General features: G+C 39.4%; 1 protein-coding gene across 1 annotated transcript in view; it reads right to left on the reverse strand.

Moving 5' to 3' along the window:
* Positions 1-18,364, reverse strand: part of mbtps1 (membrane-bound transcription factor peptidase, site 1) — a 56,046-nt gene that overhangs the window by 23,876 nt on the left and 13,806 nt on the right. Inside the window, exons 3-10 of the mRNA XM_059334382.1 lie at positions 17,112-17,375; positions 12,051-12,266; positions 11,708-11,818; positions 10,715-10,824; positions 10,097-10,213; positions 8,800-8,867; positions 7,128-7,230; positions 3,920-4,071 (exon numbers count right to left, since the gene is read on the reverse strand). Coding sequence (XP_059190365.1) covers positions 3,920-4,071; positions 7,128-7,230; positions 8,800-8,867; positions 10,097-10,213; positions 10,715-10,824; positions 11,708-11,818; positions 12,051-12,266; positions 17,112-17,375 — 1,141 coding nt within the window. The remainder of the gene's footprint in view (positions 1-3,919; positions 4,072-7,127; positions 7,231-8,799; positions 8,868-10,096; positions 10,214-10,714; positions 10,825-11,707; positions 11,819-12,050; positions 12,267-17,111; positions 17,376-18,364) is intronic.

Raw genomic sequence — 18,364 nt, forward strand, 5'->3', positions numbered from 1 at the left:
AAAAAGCCCCCAAAAAAAAAAAAAAAACCTAGGTGAAGTCAAATCAAAGTTGTATTAATAATACAACTCGGAGGATGTCAAGTTTTCCAAAAATTGACATTTGTTAATTTTTCATGGGGTTATATTTAGTATAATAATCCATAAATGGCTGCCATATTGTGTAAAAGGTGTCTATCTTACCTCTCAGGGTGAATTTTATTTTTTCTAACTGCAAATGTTTCATTATATCATTCATTAAAGTTTGATAGACTGGAGGATTTTTTTGTTTCCAGTTCAGCAGATTCATTCTTCTCGCTAACAGTGTCACAAAACAAATCACATTCTTTTGGTTGTTTGACAAAGAGAGCTCCATGGCAGCTGACCCAAGCCCAAACATGGCAAGAACTGGGTCTGGTTAAATATGTTTCTGGAAGGATTGTGATTGGGAAATAATTGATTATTTTCTATATTGGTAAATGATTTGATGCTTGATTTCTGCTCCTCTGTTCTCTGTCTCTGAGTGACGCAGGTCACTATCAAAGGTCAAACCTTGATTGTAATAAATATCTCTGTGCATTTATATTAAATCAGGCAATATGATTTTGATACAATTATTATGTTTGTGTGTTAATGTTGGTTTAGAAACTTTGTTTACATATATTTCATTGTCTGTTTCATATTTTTTAGACTTTTAGAATCTATGTGAGACAGTGAAAATCCTTTGGCTCTGTAAGACATGATATCTTTGTAAGACATAACAAGGCAGGAGGTTTTTGTTGAATGTTCTGGAGAAGAAGCCAGGTCAGGATGGCCTTGTCCGGGGCAGCAAGATCGTATGCCCAGGTGGCATGACGTGCCATTTTGTATTGATTAAAACTGGCGAATCAGCGGATCAAGAACGCGGGACTTCCTGGAGGAAATCGACCAGCATGTTTTGTAAACAAATGTTAGTATTTTAATGGGTTCAGGGAGAGAGTCGTGGTTCAGACTTCACAAACTGAAACACGTCTGTTTGTATTCAGGGACATGAGTTTTTGAACCCGGAGAATCTCTGTAAAGTGCACATTTTTTGACGTATTGTAATAAAACTATGTTAAACTGAGAACTCGGACGTCTCCAGCTCTTCATTCCCCATCAAAGACTGCGCAGAAAAATGGTGAGGTTTTTTCTGTTGGTGACAGATTATCAATTTTCAAGGTTTCCTCATGCAATTTTTCTAACAACAGGCTGGGTTAGTTTGTATCTGGTGTCGGATTGCAGAGGGTTTAATTCAGAACAGTGCTGGAGGAAAGGAGAGGGCTGGGCCGGTATTTTGTGTGTGTGTCATTCTCCTGGGAGAAGGAGAGGTGCTTGTTGTCAGCGAGGGTGGTATGATGTTTAAGCCGGCAACATGAGCTCACAGAATCGGCTCAGTTACAGCTATGTAACAAGAAGGCTTTCACCATGTAAAGACAGGATATTGACAGACTGAGAATAATACCCGGCATTAATCGGCGACACACCGCCATCCTCTGGGACCGCTTCACTGCCTGCTCATGTTCAGGATTACAGCGCAGGAGATAATTACACCATGCGGAGCTTTAAATACACGTGTCCTCTGATGTCAGACTCCTCTACAGGTCAGCTGGCACAGCACTTAGAGTGCATTGGACAAATAAAACAACAAACTTTGAACTGCTGCCCTCAGGGAAACGTTACAGGTCCATCAGGACACGCACCACAAGATTCATGAGCAGTTTCTATCCCGCAGCTTAGGGCTGGGCGATATGGCCCTAAAAGAATATCACGATATTTTAGGCTATTTTTGCAATAACGATATTCTTGACAATATTAGGAAATACTTAACAAGATATAGTAAATATTATTTTTTTTTTGTCTGTATAAATAAATAAAAATCTAACATGTAGTTTGAAGTGCAAATCTCAACAGTTGCCAAATACAAAAAGTTACTCTTGAGTATGAGCAAATAATAAAAATAACCATTTAGGGGTTCCGGGGGGCATATTTTAATGAAATATTGTAAAGGAGAATAAAGGTTATTGTATGTTTCATTTAAGGCATCTTATTTTGACAGACTTCTTGTAAATTCTGTGGTGGATTCTCTTAACACACTGTGCTTTTATTTTGAAAGCTGCATGTGTTTAGCGACAGGGAGTAAGTAGCTTTTTGTGATTAAAACAACTTTAACCACTACATCAAGAAGTAGGAACGTTGCCAATATCATGATATGCATTTTTTTTTAACCATAAAAAAAATACACTTTATATGTTTATATAATTACAGTATTGTTTTAATGCATACAATGGCACTGAGTTAATGGTACAGTGAATGAATGACATGAATATACTAAGTGCTGAGAGAATGAGAATGTATCTTTTCTATTTACTATTTATTGAGATGAGATGTATCTTGTTATTTCCTATTTATTATGCTTTTTTTATGAGTCCAGTACCTGAGTGCATTGAATTTCGTTGTATTTCTGTGCAATGACAAATAAAAATCTAATCTAAATCTAATCTAATCTAAAAATGAAACCAAAAGCTCAGGTCAAAAAACAACATTTTCGACCTGATGAAGGCGCTTCAGGAAAAATTTAGAAGATAACTTTAGTCAGTGGGAAGAATCATCACAACTTAATAGTGGTTAGCAGCCTGAAGCTGTGATGACTTGGCAATATAATAATAATAAAATAGATATTATGATAAAAGATTCCCTCCTCCCTCCCTGTGTGTATTATAATCTGGGTTTCTCTTTTATTTGTTCTGATAGCGGGGCCGGCCATGCATGCCTGTTAGAACCCATTTCCATGTGTGGCTGATGCAAACTGATGCAACCATTTCTTTTTGTTTTTTTAGCACCACATCTACAACCACAATTCCAAAAGTGGGGACGTTGTCTACAATGTAAATGAAACAGAATGTGATCATTTTCTAAACCTTTGTTTAGAAAATAGTTCCAGTTGAAATCCAGTTGAAGTCCACTACATTTTATGTTCAAACTGATAACATTTTCTTATTGTCAATATAAACTCTGCATTCTGAATTTGATACATTCTGTTTTTTGATGGTACAGCGCTCTGTTTTTAAGTCTTTTTTTTTTTCAACCAAAATGCTTTGCCCTTGTTAGGGGGTACTTGGCTGAAAAATTATTTCACAGGGGGAACATCAATGAAAAAAGGCTGAGAACCACTGCCGTAGATTATAACACAACTGCACAATAACCTTATGACATTCCAACAGTTTAAGATTATTGCCTTTCTAGCTGGCATAAAAAGATCAGACTCCAGTCACTTAATGACAACATACACTACTGGTCAAAAGTTTTAGAACACACCAACTTTTCCAGAATTGAATTGAAAATGATGCAGTTTAATGTCTCAGTGTACTCTGAAATGAATTGCAACATTTAAAATTCTTGATTGAGCATGATAGTGTTTTGAAAGTAAAAAAAAGATTCAAAATCACATTTTATGTTGGACTAAAGGACTAAAAAAAAGACACAAAATGACCAAAAAAAGACACAAAATGACCAAAAAAAAGACACAAAATGACCAAAAAAAAGACACAAAATGACCAAAAAAAGACACAAAATTACTAAAAAAAGACACAAAATGACTAAAAAAAGAAACAAAATGACTTACAAAGACATGAAAAAAAAAAAAAAAATGGACAAAATAGCCCAAGACTCCATAGAGTTAAGTTGTTAACCCATTTCTTGTTCCCTGAAAAAGGCCTACTTGTATAATTCTGAAATGTACATTATTTTTCAGTTTTGGTTAACCTTACCTTTTTTTATTTACCTCTGGCAGTTCACCACTTACCTTTGTACCCTTTCAAGCTGTTCATTTGACTTGAACTGCTTGAATTTCAATAAAAAACTGGAAAAATTGGGGTGTTCTAAAACTTTTGACTGGTAGTGTAGATCAGTTTGTGGTACTGACCTGGCCAGGAGAGTAACGGCTCCAGCCACCACTGGAGAGGCCACGCTGGTGCCAGACAGAGAGCGACAGCCCTCCTTCATCCCTGATCCCCGAACACCGGAGCCGTAGGTGACGATGTCTGGCTTCACCCGGCCATAGCCTCCTGGCAGCTCCTGCACAAAGATGGGCAACAGATACAGATCATGAGATAAAGACATTCAATTCAATTCAAATTTAAAATTACTTTATTTATCGCCGAGGGGAAATTCAGTTAGTCTGTTATCTCTGTTAGAATGAGACAGCCTGATGGCTGTAGGAGAGAAAGATCTTTTCAACAGAGAGAGAGGAGCCGTCCACTGCTGTTTTTTTGCTCCATAAAGGTTTTGTGTAGCAGATGATCTGGGTATTTAAAGATGACCTCAACATGTTGACATGTCATCTCTCCACCACCTCCTCCAGTGTGTCCAACCTGGCTCCAACCACAGAAACAGCTCTTTAGACCAGTCCAATTTGTGTCTATTTTGATAATTTTGTCTTTTTTTGGTCATTTTGTGTCTATTTTGATAATTTTGTCTTTTTTTGGTCATTTTGTGTCTATTTTGGTCATCTTTACATCTATTTTTGGTCAATTTGTGTCTATTTCATTAATTTTGTGTCCTTTTTTGGTCATTTTTACATCTATTCTTCTTCTTCTTCAAACATTCTTGATAATGATCTGGCTCCAACCACAGAACCAGCTCTTTAGTCCAGTCCAATTTGTGTCTATTTTTGATAATTTTGTCTTTTTTTGGTCATTTTGTGTCTATTTCATTAATTTTGTGTCCTTTTTTGGTCATTTTTACATCTATTCTTCTTCTTCTTTAAACATTCTTGATAATGATCTGGCTCCAACCACAGAACCAGCTCTTTAGACCAGTCCAATTTGTGTCTATTTTGATAATTTTGTCTTTTTTTTGGTCATTTTGTGTCTATTTTGTTCATCTTTACATCTATTTTTGGTCAATTTGTGTCTATTTCATTAATTTTGTGTCCATTTTTGGTCATTTTTACATCTATTCTTATTCTTCTTCAAACATTCTTGATAATGATCTGGCTCCAACCACAGAACCAGCTCTTTAGACCAGTCTGATCATCTGTGTGTGTGATGCTGCCTCCCCAGCAGACTGCAGCATAAAACAACACACTACCACCACAGACTGATAACTTCCTTTATGCTGGAACTATTCTTTGGAACAGGTTACCTGGCCCATTTAAATCAATCAGAAGCATACGCAGTTTTAAACAAAACTTGAAAAAATGGTTTAAACACCAATCTTAGAATGTTGGCAATCTGTATCTGTCGTGTATATTTGAAACTGTAATTTATGTTTTTATGTGGCTTATGAATGTATGTATGTATGTAAGAATGATTTATGTAAGATATGCTGCTACTTGCCCCTGTCTCCTGCCTTATAGGGACCACAATGGAAATAAGCCTTAGGGCTTTATTGTGTCAACCCTGACTATTTTTTATCTATTTATATTACGTATGACACAGGTTGCTGTTTCATATTTTTTATATCAAGAATGGTCAAATAAAATCAATCAATCAATCAATAAAACATCTGCAGCATCTTACTACACATGTCCAGAGATCTGAGCTTCAAGAAGAAGCTTTTTGTAGAGAGCGTCTGTGTTTAGGGACCAGTCCAACTTATTATCCAGGTATACACCTAGATACTTAGAACTTGGGGCACCCCCCCACAGGTATTCACTGGCTGAACGGGGGCTTGAACCAAAAAAACAGCAGTGGATGGCTCCTCTCTCTCCTTGACATAGTGGCTGAAAGTTCAAGTTACTGCAGTTTATCTGTTTGCATTGTGAGATTTATTTTAACTGAACTGCTGAACCGCCTCATACATGTTTACACACATCAGTTGTTTTCTGGACAACTAAAGCTGTAATTCAAAATTGAAAATAACTCGTATTTATACAGTTAAATGTATGTCTCAGTTCATGTCATTACGCCTACACCATGAAGTCACACTCGAGTCAGAGAGAGAAGATATTTAAAGCCACTATGCAACTCTCCCAAACCTCTGCTGCTGGTGAAAACATGGGCATGGCACTGGCATTAGTTGTTGATTATACAGTATATATGTGATGTAACTGACAGGTACACTACCAAACAAACAAACAAACTTAAAGCAGACACAAAAAGGAAGGAGTCAGCAGAAAGTAAAATGACAAAAAAAAAAAAAGAGGGTGAGAGAAAATGGTAGGAAGCTAGCCTGGCTAACACCAGACTAATCTCAAATGAGATTTGGTCTGGAAACCAGACGTCCATTTCTCCGTAGAGGAGGTGTGGTTTACGATCCTCCGGAGCCGTTTATTGGGCGCTTAGAATGTCTATCAAAAGCGTCTGTAGATAGCTCTTAGCCAATCAGATCAGTTATACCAGATGACGTAGTAGAGCAACAGAAATGGATGTTTGTTGTGTGTGTGTCTGTGAGAGTGTAGCCGTTACGCTAGCGCCGGTGATTAGCGCCGCTAGCGGTGATCTCGCTCCGAGCCGGGGGACAGCGGAGCCGCCGAGAGACCTTTCGCCTTTCAACTTTCACTCTAAACTATTTAAAACAGCATCTACAGCTAAAGAGAGTTTCGCGTCTGCAGCAGCCATGTTGGATCCGTAAGAAAACTACAAGCTTCCAAGTGCCGAGTAGTACGCGTCATCGTCTTGCCGTCCCTCCCCGCTCTGTGATTGGATCCCTAAAACAGGGCTAAGAAACGGCCCTGGTTTCCAGACTGCCTGGAGGTTCGAAATTAAATTTGAGCGCGCAAGGCAGTATGGGTATACCCAGGCTAGTAGGAAGCAGGAGAAAATGAATAAAAGAGGAGAAAATTGCATTAAAAAAGGCTGCATTTTAAAATGTATATATTCAGGCTGGAGAGCTGAGTGGGTGAGTGAGGGCCGTCTGGTCCTTCTGGCCTTCTCATGGCTGGCTGAAAGCGGCTGAGGGGGATGAAAGACTGACTGGATCAGAGAAAGTCTTAATCAGATGTCTGCTTTGGGCTACGGCTGATAAAAAAGCGGTGTGTGAGTGTGAGGCTGATGGGATACGGGTGAGAGATCGTGAGCTTACATTACGGTCCACTAGCTTATCAAACAGACGGCAGAGGTCTGCTCTAAAACTGATAAATGATAAGTGTGTGTTTGACTGAGTGAGTGTGTGCTCCTGGACTAACTCACCCAGGTGGTCATGCCTCTGGAGGAGAAGCGAGCGATGTTGTCCTCAAAGTCAATCCCTCCGACTCCGATCACGTCCATCTGGTCCGCCGGGTTGTTCAGGGTGCTAAAAGAGAGAAACGTAGCTAATTAATTTAGGGACAGTTCAACATGAGAGTGCAAAAACGAGTCATTTCCTGTGCTGCAGTTTTAATGGTGAGTCAGCAGATGTTCAGCCGGGTCATAAAACCCAGGGAGTCATTTAGATAATTAAAAACAGTCAAAGTGGTGTAGAAGGAAATAGCATTTTCATGCAAAAGAACAAGGAACATTTAGAAATGCAAAAATTTTGAGCCAAATCTATTTGGAGTAATGGTCGGGGTTCGTACACTTTAGCAGTGGTCAAATTCAAGCATTTTTCAAGGACTTTCAAGGTAAATTTTCAAGCTTTTCCAGTACCTTACACCTGTTGTAAATTGCATGTTTTAGATGAGTACTTACACTACTGGTCCAAAGTTTTAGAACACACCAACTTTTCCAGAATTTAATTGAAAATGATGCAGTTTAATGTCTCAGTGTACTCTGAAATGAATGCACATTTGCAATATTTAAAATTCTTTATTGAGCATGATAGTGTTTTGAAAGTAAAAAAAAGATTCAAAATCACATTTTATGTTGGACTAAAGGACTAAAAAAAAGACACAAAATGACCAAAAAAAGACACAAAATGACTTACAAAGACATGAAAAGAATTCAAAAATGGACAAAATAGCCCAAGACTCCATAGAGTTAAGTTGTTAATCAATTTCTTGTTCCCTGAAAAAGGCCTACTTGTAGAATTCTGAAATGTACATTATCTTTCAGTTTTGGTTAAGCTTACCTTTTTTTATTTACCTCTGGCAGTTCACCACTTACCTTTGTACCCTTTCAAGCTGTTCATTTGACTTGAACTGCTTGAATTTCAATAAAAAAATGGAAAAACTGGGGTGTTCTAAAACTTTTGACCAGTAGTATACATACTAAAAGGGGGATAATTCACTTAACCATACCAACAGCGATGGTTTTACCCTGAATGGTGAAGTGATTTTGCTAAAAACACAATGATAATGCTTTACATTAACTGAAAGTTTTGCTGAAAAGGAGTCACTACATCACACTAACAAGCAACTATTGTGTGACGGTGCTGCTATTGCGAAAGTACCAGACGTGGAAAACAGTGATAAAGTCAATGAGCGGCCTCCATAATTTGTGTTATAAAGAAATATTTACACAAAGTAAAGTAACGTTAAGCTTCTGGTGGTGTAGCAGCAAAGCTCCTGGCTGTTTGTCTTTTTTCTTATTAATTAATTAATTTTCTTATTAACAGTTTATGTATAAGAGAATACAATTTTTCTTCTATTAAAAGTGTCAGAGTGTGTGTCTCATTTTTAATCAGAGACACATTTGCTTCAGTAGTGTTGAAGAAAACTACTGCTAACTTGTATTTTTGGTGACATTACAAACTTTAACATCACAGTAAAACAGGATTTCTTCAGGGCTTACTAAATTACATTTGATACCACATGATATAAAATGAATGATATTTCTCCCTGCCATATCAGCCAAAGTAAGAAAGTGCAAAGGAAAATTAGTTACCCAATAGTTCTTCTTTATAAGTAAGGCTGCTATTGTTTGGAAGTTAATGTGATTAACTTACCCATACAAAGGTCCATCGTTGCCAATAGCAGAGACCATGATCACTTTGTTGGCAGTGAGTTCCCACACCTGTCAATCAAACAAGAAAATTGGTTGGGAAAATTTGATACATTGAATTACTATGTTGATTTTCTATCCTGGGACTGCACCGAGGCCACATACAGTGTGTTTACATGCACAGTTTAATCGAGCTATGCTCAAAAATTGATTTTGGTGTCTAATCAGACTTTTGCCCTTGTCTCAGTTTACCTGCAACTGAGAAAATCGAATTACTGACGGGAACATGGCCTCCTCCTCAACACTGGGTGGTGATACGCATCGTTTCAGCAGGTTAATATGGCGCCTTTCAGGTTGATCTCAGTTTGACACTTTGTGCAGTCGCTACTGGCTACTGCAACCGGCTACTGCGACCGGCTAATGAGACCGGCTAATAAGACCGGCTACTGAGACCGGCTACTGAGACCGGCTACTGAGACCGGCTAATGAGACTGGCTACTGCGACCGGCTAATGAGACCGGCTACTGAGACCGGCTACTGAGACCGGCTAATGAGACTGGCTACTGCGACCGGCTAATGAGACCGGCTACTGAGACCGGCTACTGAGACCGGCTAATGAGACAGGCTACTGCGACCGGCTACTGCGACCGGTTAATGAGACAGGCTAATGAGACAGGCTACTGCGACCGGCTAATGAGACCGGCTACTGAGACCGGCTACTGAGACCGGCTAATGAGACAGGCTACTGCGACCGGCTACTGCGACCGGCTAATGAGACCGGCTACTGCCACCGGCTACTGCCACCGGCTAATGAGACAGGCTACTGCGTCCGGCTAATGCGACCGGCTAATGCGACCGACTAATGAGATCGGCTACTGCGAGTTGGAGAACTCCGACATCAGTCGGACCAACACGTTTACATGCACTTCAGTTGTCCAGATATAGTCAGATTAAGGCAATAATTTGTTTTTTTCAAGTTTCATGTAAACGCACTGATAGAGAACTTCATTTGCTGAAGTCTCTTCAGGTTTCTTGGGTCTTGTTGTCACCCTTAAATCTAAACAATACGCTGATTGAGTTGCCATACACATGTTGTCTCACCTGGTTTTACCCCTTTACTTTATTAAATCAAAATCAAATCAAAATTACTTTATTTATCCCCGAGGGTAAATTCATTCAGTCTGGTAGAATCTCTGTTAGAATATAGAAAAACTAGGTTTTCATGCACCATAGCAATCCTTAGTGTGTCTCGCCCACAATATTACTTGTCCTGTTTCTGAATTTGAATAAATGTATTTTACCTTATCAACAAAGGGATGGTCCATGAAGTCAGGTCCTCCGATGCTGAGATTGAGAACATCAATCTTCTTTAGGATGGCGTAGTTGAAAGCATCCAGGAACCATGAGGTGTACGATACCTGGGAGGTGAAGATAAATAAATCTCTTACAGATTGGATTGTAGATTGTAGACAGATTTTAATACACAATCGACTTGTGAAGAAGGCTTACTATAATATCAGTGTCATCACTGGTTATTTTGTTGTTGGTCCAGACAAGTGTAAATGAAACCGCACTGGAGCATTTACCAATAAATTAAGTAAACCTCAGCTTATAACTGTGCCATGCTGCACAAAAAAGATTATTGAGTTCTTCCTACTTCTAGCCATGATTGTGCTATTTTCCAAAAAATACAGTGAAAAATGAGGCCAGTGTAAAATGTGGCAGGAGCAGAAACACCCTGAAACTGCTCAGGGTTTCAAAGGGATAAGTCACCAAAACACCAAATCTCTACTAAATGTATTTTTTTATCCCGTCATTCATTTGCCTTTAATATTAAACATTTGAAATGTCCCCCAAATACTACTACAACTGGACTAAAACACAGGTACAGTACGTTGAGGGGCAGGTGCGGTATATACCTGGTTGTTGGTGAACACTCTGAAGATGTGCAGCTCCGAGTCGGGGGCAAAGCCCTGACACTCCCTCATACTGGCTATAACTCCTGCTACAAATGTACCGTGGCCCAGACCTGGAAAAAAAAAAGACAAGAAACCCCTCATCATAGGATCCTACATTGACAATCCAATTCTAAATGAACATTTAAAAGCAGTGCAACTCATTTTTCATATCTACTCATTCTGTTTCTGCAAGACTACAGTAATATTTTAATATATCTCTCTCTCTCTCTCTCTCTCTCTCTCTCTCTCTCTCTCTCTCTCTCTCTCTCTCTCTCTCTCTCTCTCTCTCTCTCTCGCTGTCACTTGCTCTTTCGCTAACTCGCTCTCTCGTTCACTCGATCTCGCTCGCTCTCTCACTCACTCACTCGCTCTCTCACTCACTGACTCGCTCTCTCTCTCACTGACTCGCTCTCTCTCTCACTGACTCGCTCTCTCTCTAACTCACTCGCTCTCTCTCTAACTCACTCACTCGCTCTCTCACTCACTCACTCGCTCTCACTCACTCTCGCTCTCACTTACTCTCGCTCTCTCTCACTCACTCTCGCTCTCTCTCACTTGCTCTTTCGCTCTCTCGCTCGCTCTTATACTCTCGCTCTCACTCACTCTTTCACTCTCTCTCTCGCTCTCTCTCACTCACTCGCTCGCTCTCTCACTCGCTCTCTCTCACTTCCTCTTTCGCTCTCTCGCTCGCTCTTATACTCTCTCGCTCTCACTCACTCTCTCGCTCGCTCACACTCGCTCTCTCTCAAGGTCTCATTCCAGCACTCTCAGTGCAACTACAGCTTATTTTTGGGACTCCACCACCCTCAAATACACAACAAACCTTAACACAGTACATCCTGATAATGTAGTCTGAGTAATAACTATCTTCAATACAAAAATCAACATGATTGCTTATCATTTACAGTGATAGTCATCAGCATGAGCCATCATCACTATGTTTTTCCTCCTCACCATCATCCAGTGTCTTTTCATTAGTCCAGTTGGTCCTTTCCTTGACGTTCTTAAAATGTGGGTGCTTCTCGCTCAGGCCTGTATCGAACACAGCAACCTTCACACCAGAACCTGTACACACACAGAGGAGAGAGAATCAGGAACAAGCTGGCAGAAGCTATTTTTAATAGCAAAATCAAATAAAGATGTACTCTTCTCTTTCAGTCTGTCATGAGCATTCCTTCAATAAAAGCAATCCCACATTTTTGTTCGGATCATACAAACATTTAGAGACAGAAGGTTGCCCCAGTCCCCTCTACCCCGGCCCTCTATCAGAGAAGTCAAAGGTGTAATCAGGTCTAACCGGTGTGTCCCATCTGCCAGAGCACGTCTGCCTGCAGGATCTGGGCGACGTGGCGGGGGATGGCCCGCAGCAGACGCCGGCTGGAGTGGCGACCCGTTGCGTGCCAGAAACCCGAGGCCAGTGACAGGCTGGTTCGTCGGAAAGGGCGGGATGACTGCCACGACTGCCATTTTTGTGTCCCGCGGGTGGCGTTGCAGGGTGCAGCAGGTTCGGGCGCTACGGAGACAAAACACAAAAAACTGCATTGAAACCAAGTGGAAATGAAAAAGTCTTTGCTGTAACGATTTTTAATTCTACCTGGACATAGGGGTGTGCCATATCGTATCGTTCACAAAAATATCGGTATATTTTTCTTATGGTTAAAAAAAATGCATATCATGATATTGGCAACGTTCCTACTTCTTGATGTAGTGGTTAAAGTTGTTTTAATCACAAAAAGCTACTTACTCCCTGTCGCTAAACACATGCAGCTTTCAAAATAAGAGCACAGTGTGTTAACAGAATCCACCACAGAATTTACAAGAAGACTGTCAAAATAAGATGCCTGAAATAAAACATACAAGAACCTTTATTCTCCTTTACAAAATTTCGTTAAAATATACCCCGGGAACCCCTAAATGGTTATTTTTATTATTTGCTCATACTCAAGAGTCAAGAGTAAAAAAATTTTTATTTGGCAACTGTTGAGATTTGTACTTCAAATTCAGATTTTTTATTATTTATACAGACTAAAATAACTTTTTAAGTATTTCCTAATATCGTCAAGAATATCGTTATCGCAAAAATAGCCTGAAATATCGTGATATTCTTTTAGGGCCACATCGCCCAGCCCTACCTGGACACACATATATTTATTTCTTACAATGTTGTTTAATTAACACCTCTCTCCATGAAGGACTGCAGCTGATAATCACATGCCCCATTATTGCTGTCTGCCACTACGGCCCCTCACAATCTTCTTGTTAACCTAATCATTGTCATCATGTTCTGATTCCTCATTCCTCCCTCTGACTTTCTTTCCCTTTTCTTCTTTCTTTCCATCTTCTATCTTCGAGGCTGGTCACACCGGCCTCATTTCAACCAATCTTATCACAGTTTGCATCACTTGGACAGAACAAATGTTCACAAGGTCATTAGCAAACAGCAGGAGAGCCCTGCAGGGCTTTTTATGCCTTTAAAGTAGGAGTGAGATGCAGTGAGCCAGGACTTCTTATCTTTCCCACTAATTAATTACCTCGCTAGGTAGCTGCTTCGTGGACTCACAAATTGACTCATAAAACACAAATCCAGTGAATGTGGACATCCTTTTCTCAGGTATTCCAGTCTATAACCAGGTTCAAGTTTTATCTAAAGCCATCGACATTCCCAGGAGGCTGAGTAAGGATTTGTTTTTCAAACCAAATAGTAATTACAACTCTGAGAAGTCTCCACACTGCAGCCTTAGATTAAATGTATTCAGCATGTAATGTAAAGCTGGGGCTCAGTTCTGACATGCACTCGTGCTCTCTCATGCATTCAGAATAAATTCACACACTTCAGTTAATAAACAAACCATCTGGTTACTTATTGAGCTAAACATGGCAGGACTTGCCCTGCAGTATTTCCATTAGCTCTTCCAGAGTGCTCCGGATTAAGCTCTTTTTAAAAATACTTTATGGCTTTAAAAGGTGGCTGAGGGACAGTGATACTGTTACCTAGCAACCTTAACCATGTGAATCTATTTATGTTGGACATCATGCAGTCCCTAGCACTATTTAAAGTCCAACTGTATTAAAAAAAAAGGTTGTTCTGTTTATGTCCCCAAGAAATTCTGACTATTAATGACTTGTTTTGTGCAAAGTTTATCACTAGAGAGGAGTTTTCACATTCCTCTATTGAAGGTGTGGATGTCTGTGCACGTCCCTACCAAGGTTATTATAGTTAACGAAAACGAAACAACGAAAACTAGAATTGAAAAAACATTTTCGTTAACTGAAATAAAAATAAAAACTAGAGCTTTTAAAAAAACGATAACTAACTGAAACTGTATTGCGTGGTTACAAAACTAACTAAAACTAAAAACTAAAATTATAGTGGAAATGTCCTTAGTTTTCGTTTTTGTCAACTTTTTTCATTCATAATTCAGTGTTTCTATTTGAACATGCAACACATGGTAAATATGTTTACTGAGACTGGGATGTCTACACTAGAACCGAAATTCAAAACAGTTAATAACCTTATTGGGGCTGAGATGATAAACCAAAGGAAATAAAGGCAAAATTTATTATGACCACTTTGAATATTGCACCCAACATATAGCCCATTACAAAAAAACTAAAACTAACACTAAAACTAATAAAAACTAAACTAAAACTAAGCATTTTCTCACTCTTAAACTTAAACTCACTTAAACCTAATCTTAAACTCTTAACTCACTCTTAAAACTAACTGAATTTGAAAACAAAAATTCACAACGAAATTAAAACTAAAACTAATGAAAAATCCAAAACTATTATAACCTTGGTCCCTACAATCTGAGATTCAAACATTCACCAAGCTAGATAAAATACTTGTCGGTAAAGAGAAAACACTAACACCGTAGCAGATAATATTGAATAATTACCAACCATTAATACTGTGTCAGCTACTGCCAGTCACAAGCTAACAAACAACACAGAGATGCTAACTACACTAGCCGTTGTGATATGTCCGCTAGTCACAGAGTTTGGTGCACAACGGACCCCTCATCTGAGGTATTTATATATATCTTTTTTTACAGATTTCAAAATATATCTGCAGGGTGACCTTTTTAAATGCAGTTAAATTCAATGTCAATTTTGCTGACACATTTGTACAGCTGAATCCCACTAAGTGCCGGGTATAAAAATCTGGACAGCTCTTAAACAAGCGTGAAACACAAATTAATGAAAGGTATGACAAAGCTGAAATGAACATGCGTACCATGTGTCACGACAGCTTAATGTTTGAAAGAAGCCTCCACACAACTGTCTGAATGAGTATAAGGGGTTGAAGATAAGTAGGTTTGAAGGTTCCTCCATGAGTATAAATGGCATTTTAAAAGCAATATTCTGAAGAAATCATTCCATCAATTTATCTGAATGGGCAAAAGAATGCAGATAAAATGTTTGCTATTAAGTATGAAATGGTTGAAAATTCCAGCAGAATAAGCTGAACATCCAATATAAGAAAAACTATAAAAAATTAGGGCTGGGCGATATGGCCCTAAAAGAATATCACGATATTTCAGGCTATTTTTGCGATAACGATATTCTTGACGATATTACGAAATACTTAAAAAGATATAGAAAATATGATTACAAATACAAAAAAAATTACTCTCGACTCTTGAGTAATAGCAAATAATAAAAATAACCATTTAGGGGTTTCGGGGGCATATTTTAATAAAATATTGTAAAGGAGAATAAAGGTTCTTATATGTTTTATTTAAGGCATCTTATTTTGACAGTCTTCTTGTAAATTCTGTGGTGGATTCTCTTAACACACTGTGCTCTTATTTTGAAATCTGCATGTGTTTAGCGACAGAGAGTAAGTAGCTTTTTGTGATTAAAACAACTTTAACCACTACATCAAGAAGTAGGAATGTTGCCAATATCATGATATGCATTTTTTTTAACCATAAAAAAAAATACTGATATTATCGTGAACGATACGATATGGCACACCCCTAATAAAAATCATTCTTATCAAGTACTTACTGATATCATTACCATCTCAAATGATTTGCACAGAAATAACCTGTTCCCTACAGATCATGTTTCAACAGATTTAAATCCGTACAAGACACGGACTAAGAACTTCTTCGCTGTTCCTTTTCAAAACAGTCCAGGACATAACAAGTTTCATGTGTGACACATGGCCTCCATACTCATACAGTGTGTGTATATGCAGGATGGGGGCACACTGAAGTCTTTCATCCAGTGCCAGGCACAGGGCGTGCCCCCCACCCCCCTCTGTCCAGACAAGCCCCACCACACTGACTCACCTACTCCCTCCTGGGGTGAGCAAACACAGACGTTCTCTGTCCTTCCTCCCATCCCCCAGCACCACACACACACACACATACACACACAAACACACACACACTGTCCTGCATCAACACCCCCCTAGTTGGCCTGCACATTAAGATATACAATCCTTTCCTAGACCACAAACACAGTGGAGAGAGAAATGCATCCTCTGACTCCACAAACAAAGAGACACTCTGTGAACTGTAGCAGACAAACAGCTTTCTGTATCTCTTCAGAGTTTTATATTTCTCTGGTAGACGTGCCAACCTAAGGCCCCGTTCACACGAGGACGGTCTGAACAGAAGACGCAAAAGTGGCGTCGCGTCTTCACTTTTTATTCCTCGTTTAGACGAGTGTTTTCGGGAGGAAATCTGCTGCATACGGTGACGCAAAAGTGTGTGAAATTGGATTGTATGCAGCCAGGCGGCATCACTTAAAGCCATAAGAGCATCTTTGGGCATGCAGAAGTTTTCACGCCACACATTTTCATCAGCTACTCCTTCCACAAAGTTCTCCACCATCACTAGATCTCCCAGGTCTCGTTCACAGCCGTCTGGCTCGCCTCCGACCAATTGCTGCATCCAAAATGTGACGGAGGTAATTCCAGATCCTTCTCTGTTCACTAATACTATCTGTACATATCCTGTACATTTGGTGGAAAGACTCCTGTAAGTTTATTAGAGCTGCCAGAGCAGCTTGAAGGTCCCACCATGGAAATAATCCCACGTTTGTTTATTTCCTGTACTGGAGCATGTATGTGACGTAAACACATACGTGACGTGAGCAGATCAGATCAGAGTTTTGTGTCTTGTCAGTGTAGACGACACGCTACGGAGGAGAGGATTCAACTTTTCCACTTTGGAAGGTGGTTTCAGATTTTTGCGTCTTTAAGCCCCCAAAACGCCGTCACCGTCTAAACGAAAGGCACTTCTTATAAAATATTTTGTCGTTTTTACCCGTCCTCGTGTGAACGGGGCCTTAGAGACACTGTGATCCTTTTTCCTACACGATAACACCATATTGTCAGACTTACAGGGAATGTATTTGAGCTTTCGGAACACTTTGCGTTGCGGCGTCACCCTCTTGATGTAAGGGTGGTCCTCTAAGGTCAGCAGGCTGCTGGGCGAAGCTTGGCGGATGTGGACCAGCTCAAAGTCGCTGGGGAAGTTGGAGGCTGGGTTTTCTCTGGGAACGATGTGCCACTCCAGCGATCCGTCCCCGGCGTTCCGCAAGGCGCTGCTGATGTACAGGCTGCGAGCTTTGGCCGAGAAATACCCCGTAAACCCAATGATGTACTCTGGAGAGACAGAGAGGAGAAAGGGAGGTGCTTTACAGAAACAGATAGGATAGGAGGTGCAAATTAACAATGTGTATCCAAAGTGAGCAACATTTTCTTGGAGCCGCAGTCCAATTAAAGCTAATTCAAGCTCTTTGTTAGCCAATGTCAATGCAGCAACACACAGGGAAGAAATACCTAAAAATATATGATACAATTTCTCTATATACAGGTTAAAAAGAGAGAAGACAAATTTTCTTACGTTTCTATGTATAAATTATTTCTGTAGAGTGGAATTTGCGGCCTGGAGCGCAGTTTTCCAATTTATTTTTTGACAATTTCTTCTCTCCCTCTACACTCTGGTGATGATGTCACACACTGTGACACGAACATTCCGTGCAATACACACCCATTATAATCTCAGAATTTCTCCAAAAATGATCATGGTCATTGAACAGGGATTGATAAAAAACCATATGACCAATCGGAACGTGGATTAAAACACCGATACACAAGACTTGTGTCTACTGTTTAAAGTTTAAATGGAGTCTCTAGGTGAAATTATGCCTGAGAAGTAGACGTTTAAAAATCTCCAATTATTGTTCTTTTTCGCTCATTTTTTGTCGGCCGTCCCATTCATTTACATTCAATATTATTGAAAGTACTGAAGATATAAAAAGCAACATTCCAGAAAGAAAAGAAACAATACATATAACTACATGAAGAATGTGTGGACCTGCAAGGTAGGGAAAATATTTCAGAATAGTTTAAATAATGTACATTATTACAGCTTTGGATTTTTTCTTTTTCCTGTGGTATTGAAAGAGATATTAAGTATGGATTTTTTCCCCCTAGAATTGCATTTAAGTTTAAAATTCTGATATTTTGACTGTAAAGAGGAATCACTGGTAAACTGAGAAAGTTCCTCTTTAGTTCCTCTTACTTTTGCTTTTAAGTTCCTAATTCCGTTGTTTCTAAACAGGAAATACAAGTCTGGTTTAAGTTCGTCT

This window comes from Centropristis striata, chromosome 6, assembly GCF_030273125.1.
Source record: "Centropristis striata isolate RG_2023a ecotype Rhode Island chromosome 6, C.striata_1.0, whole genome shotgun sequence".
Classification (NCBI taxonomy): Eukaryota; Metazoa; Chordata; class Actinopteri; order Perciformes; family Serranidae; genus Centropristis; species Centropristis striata.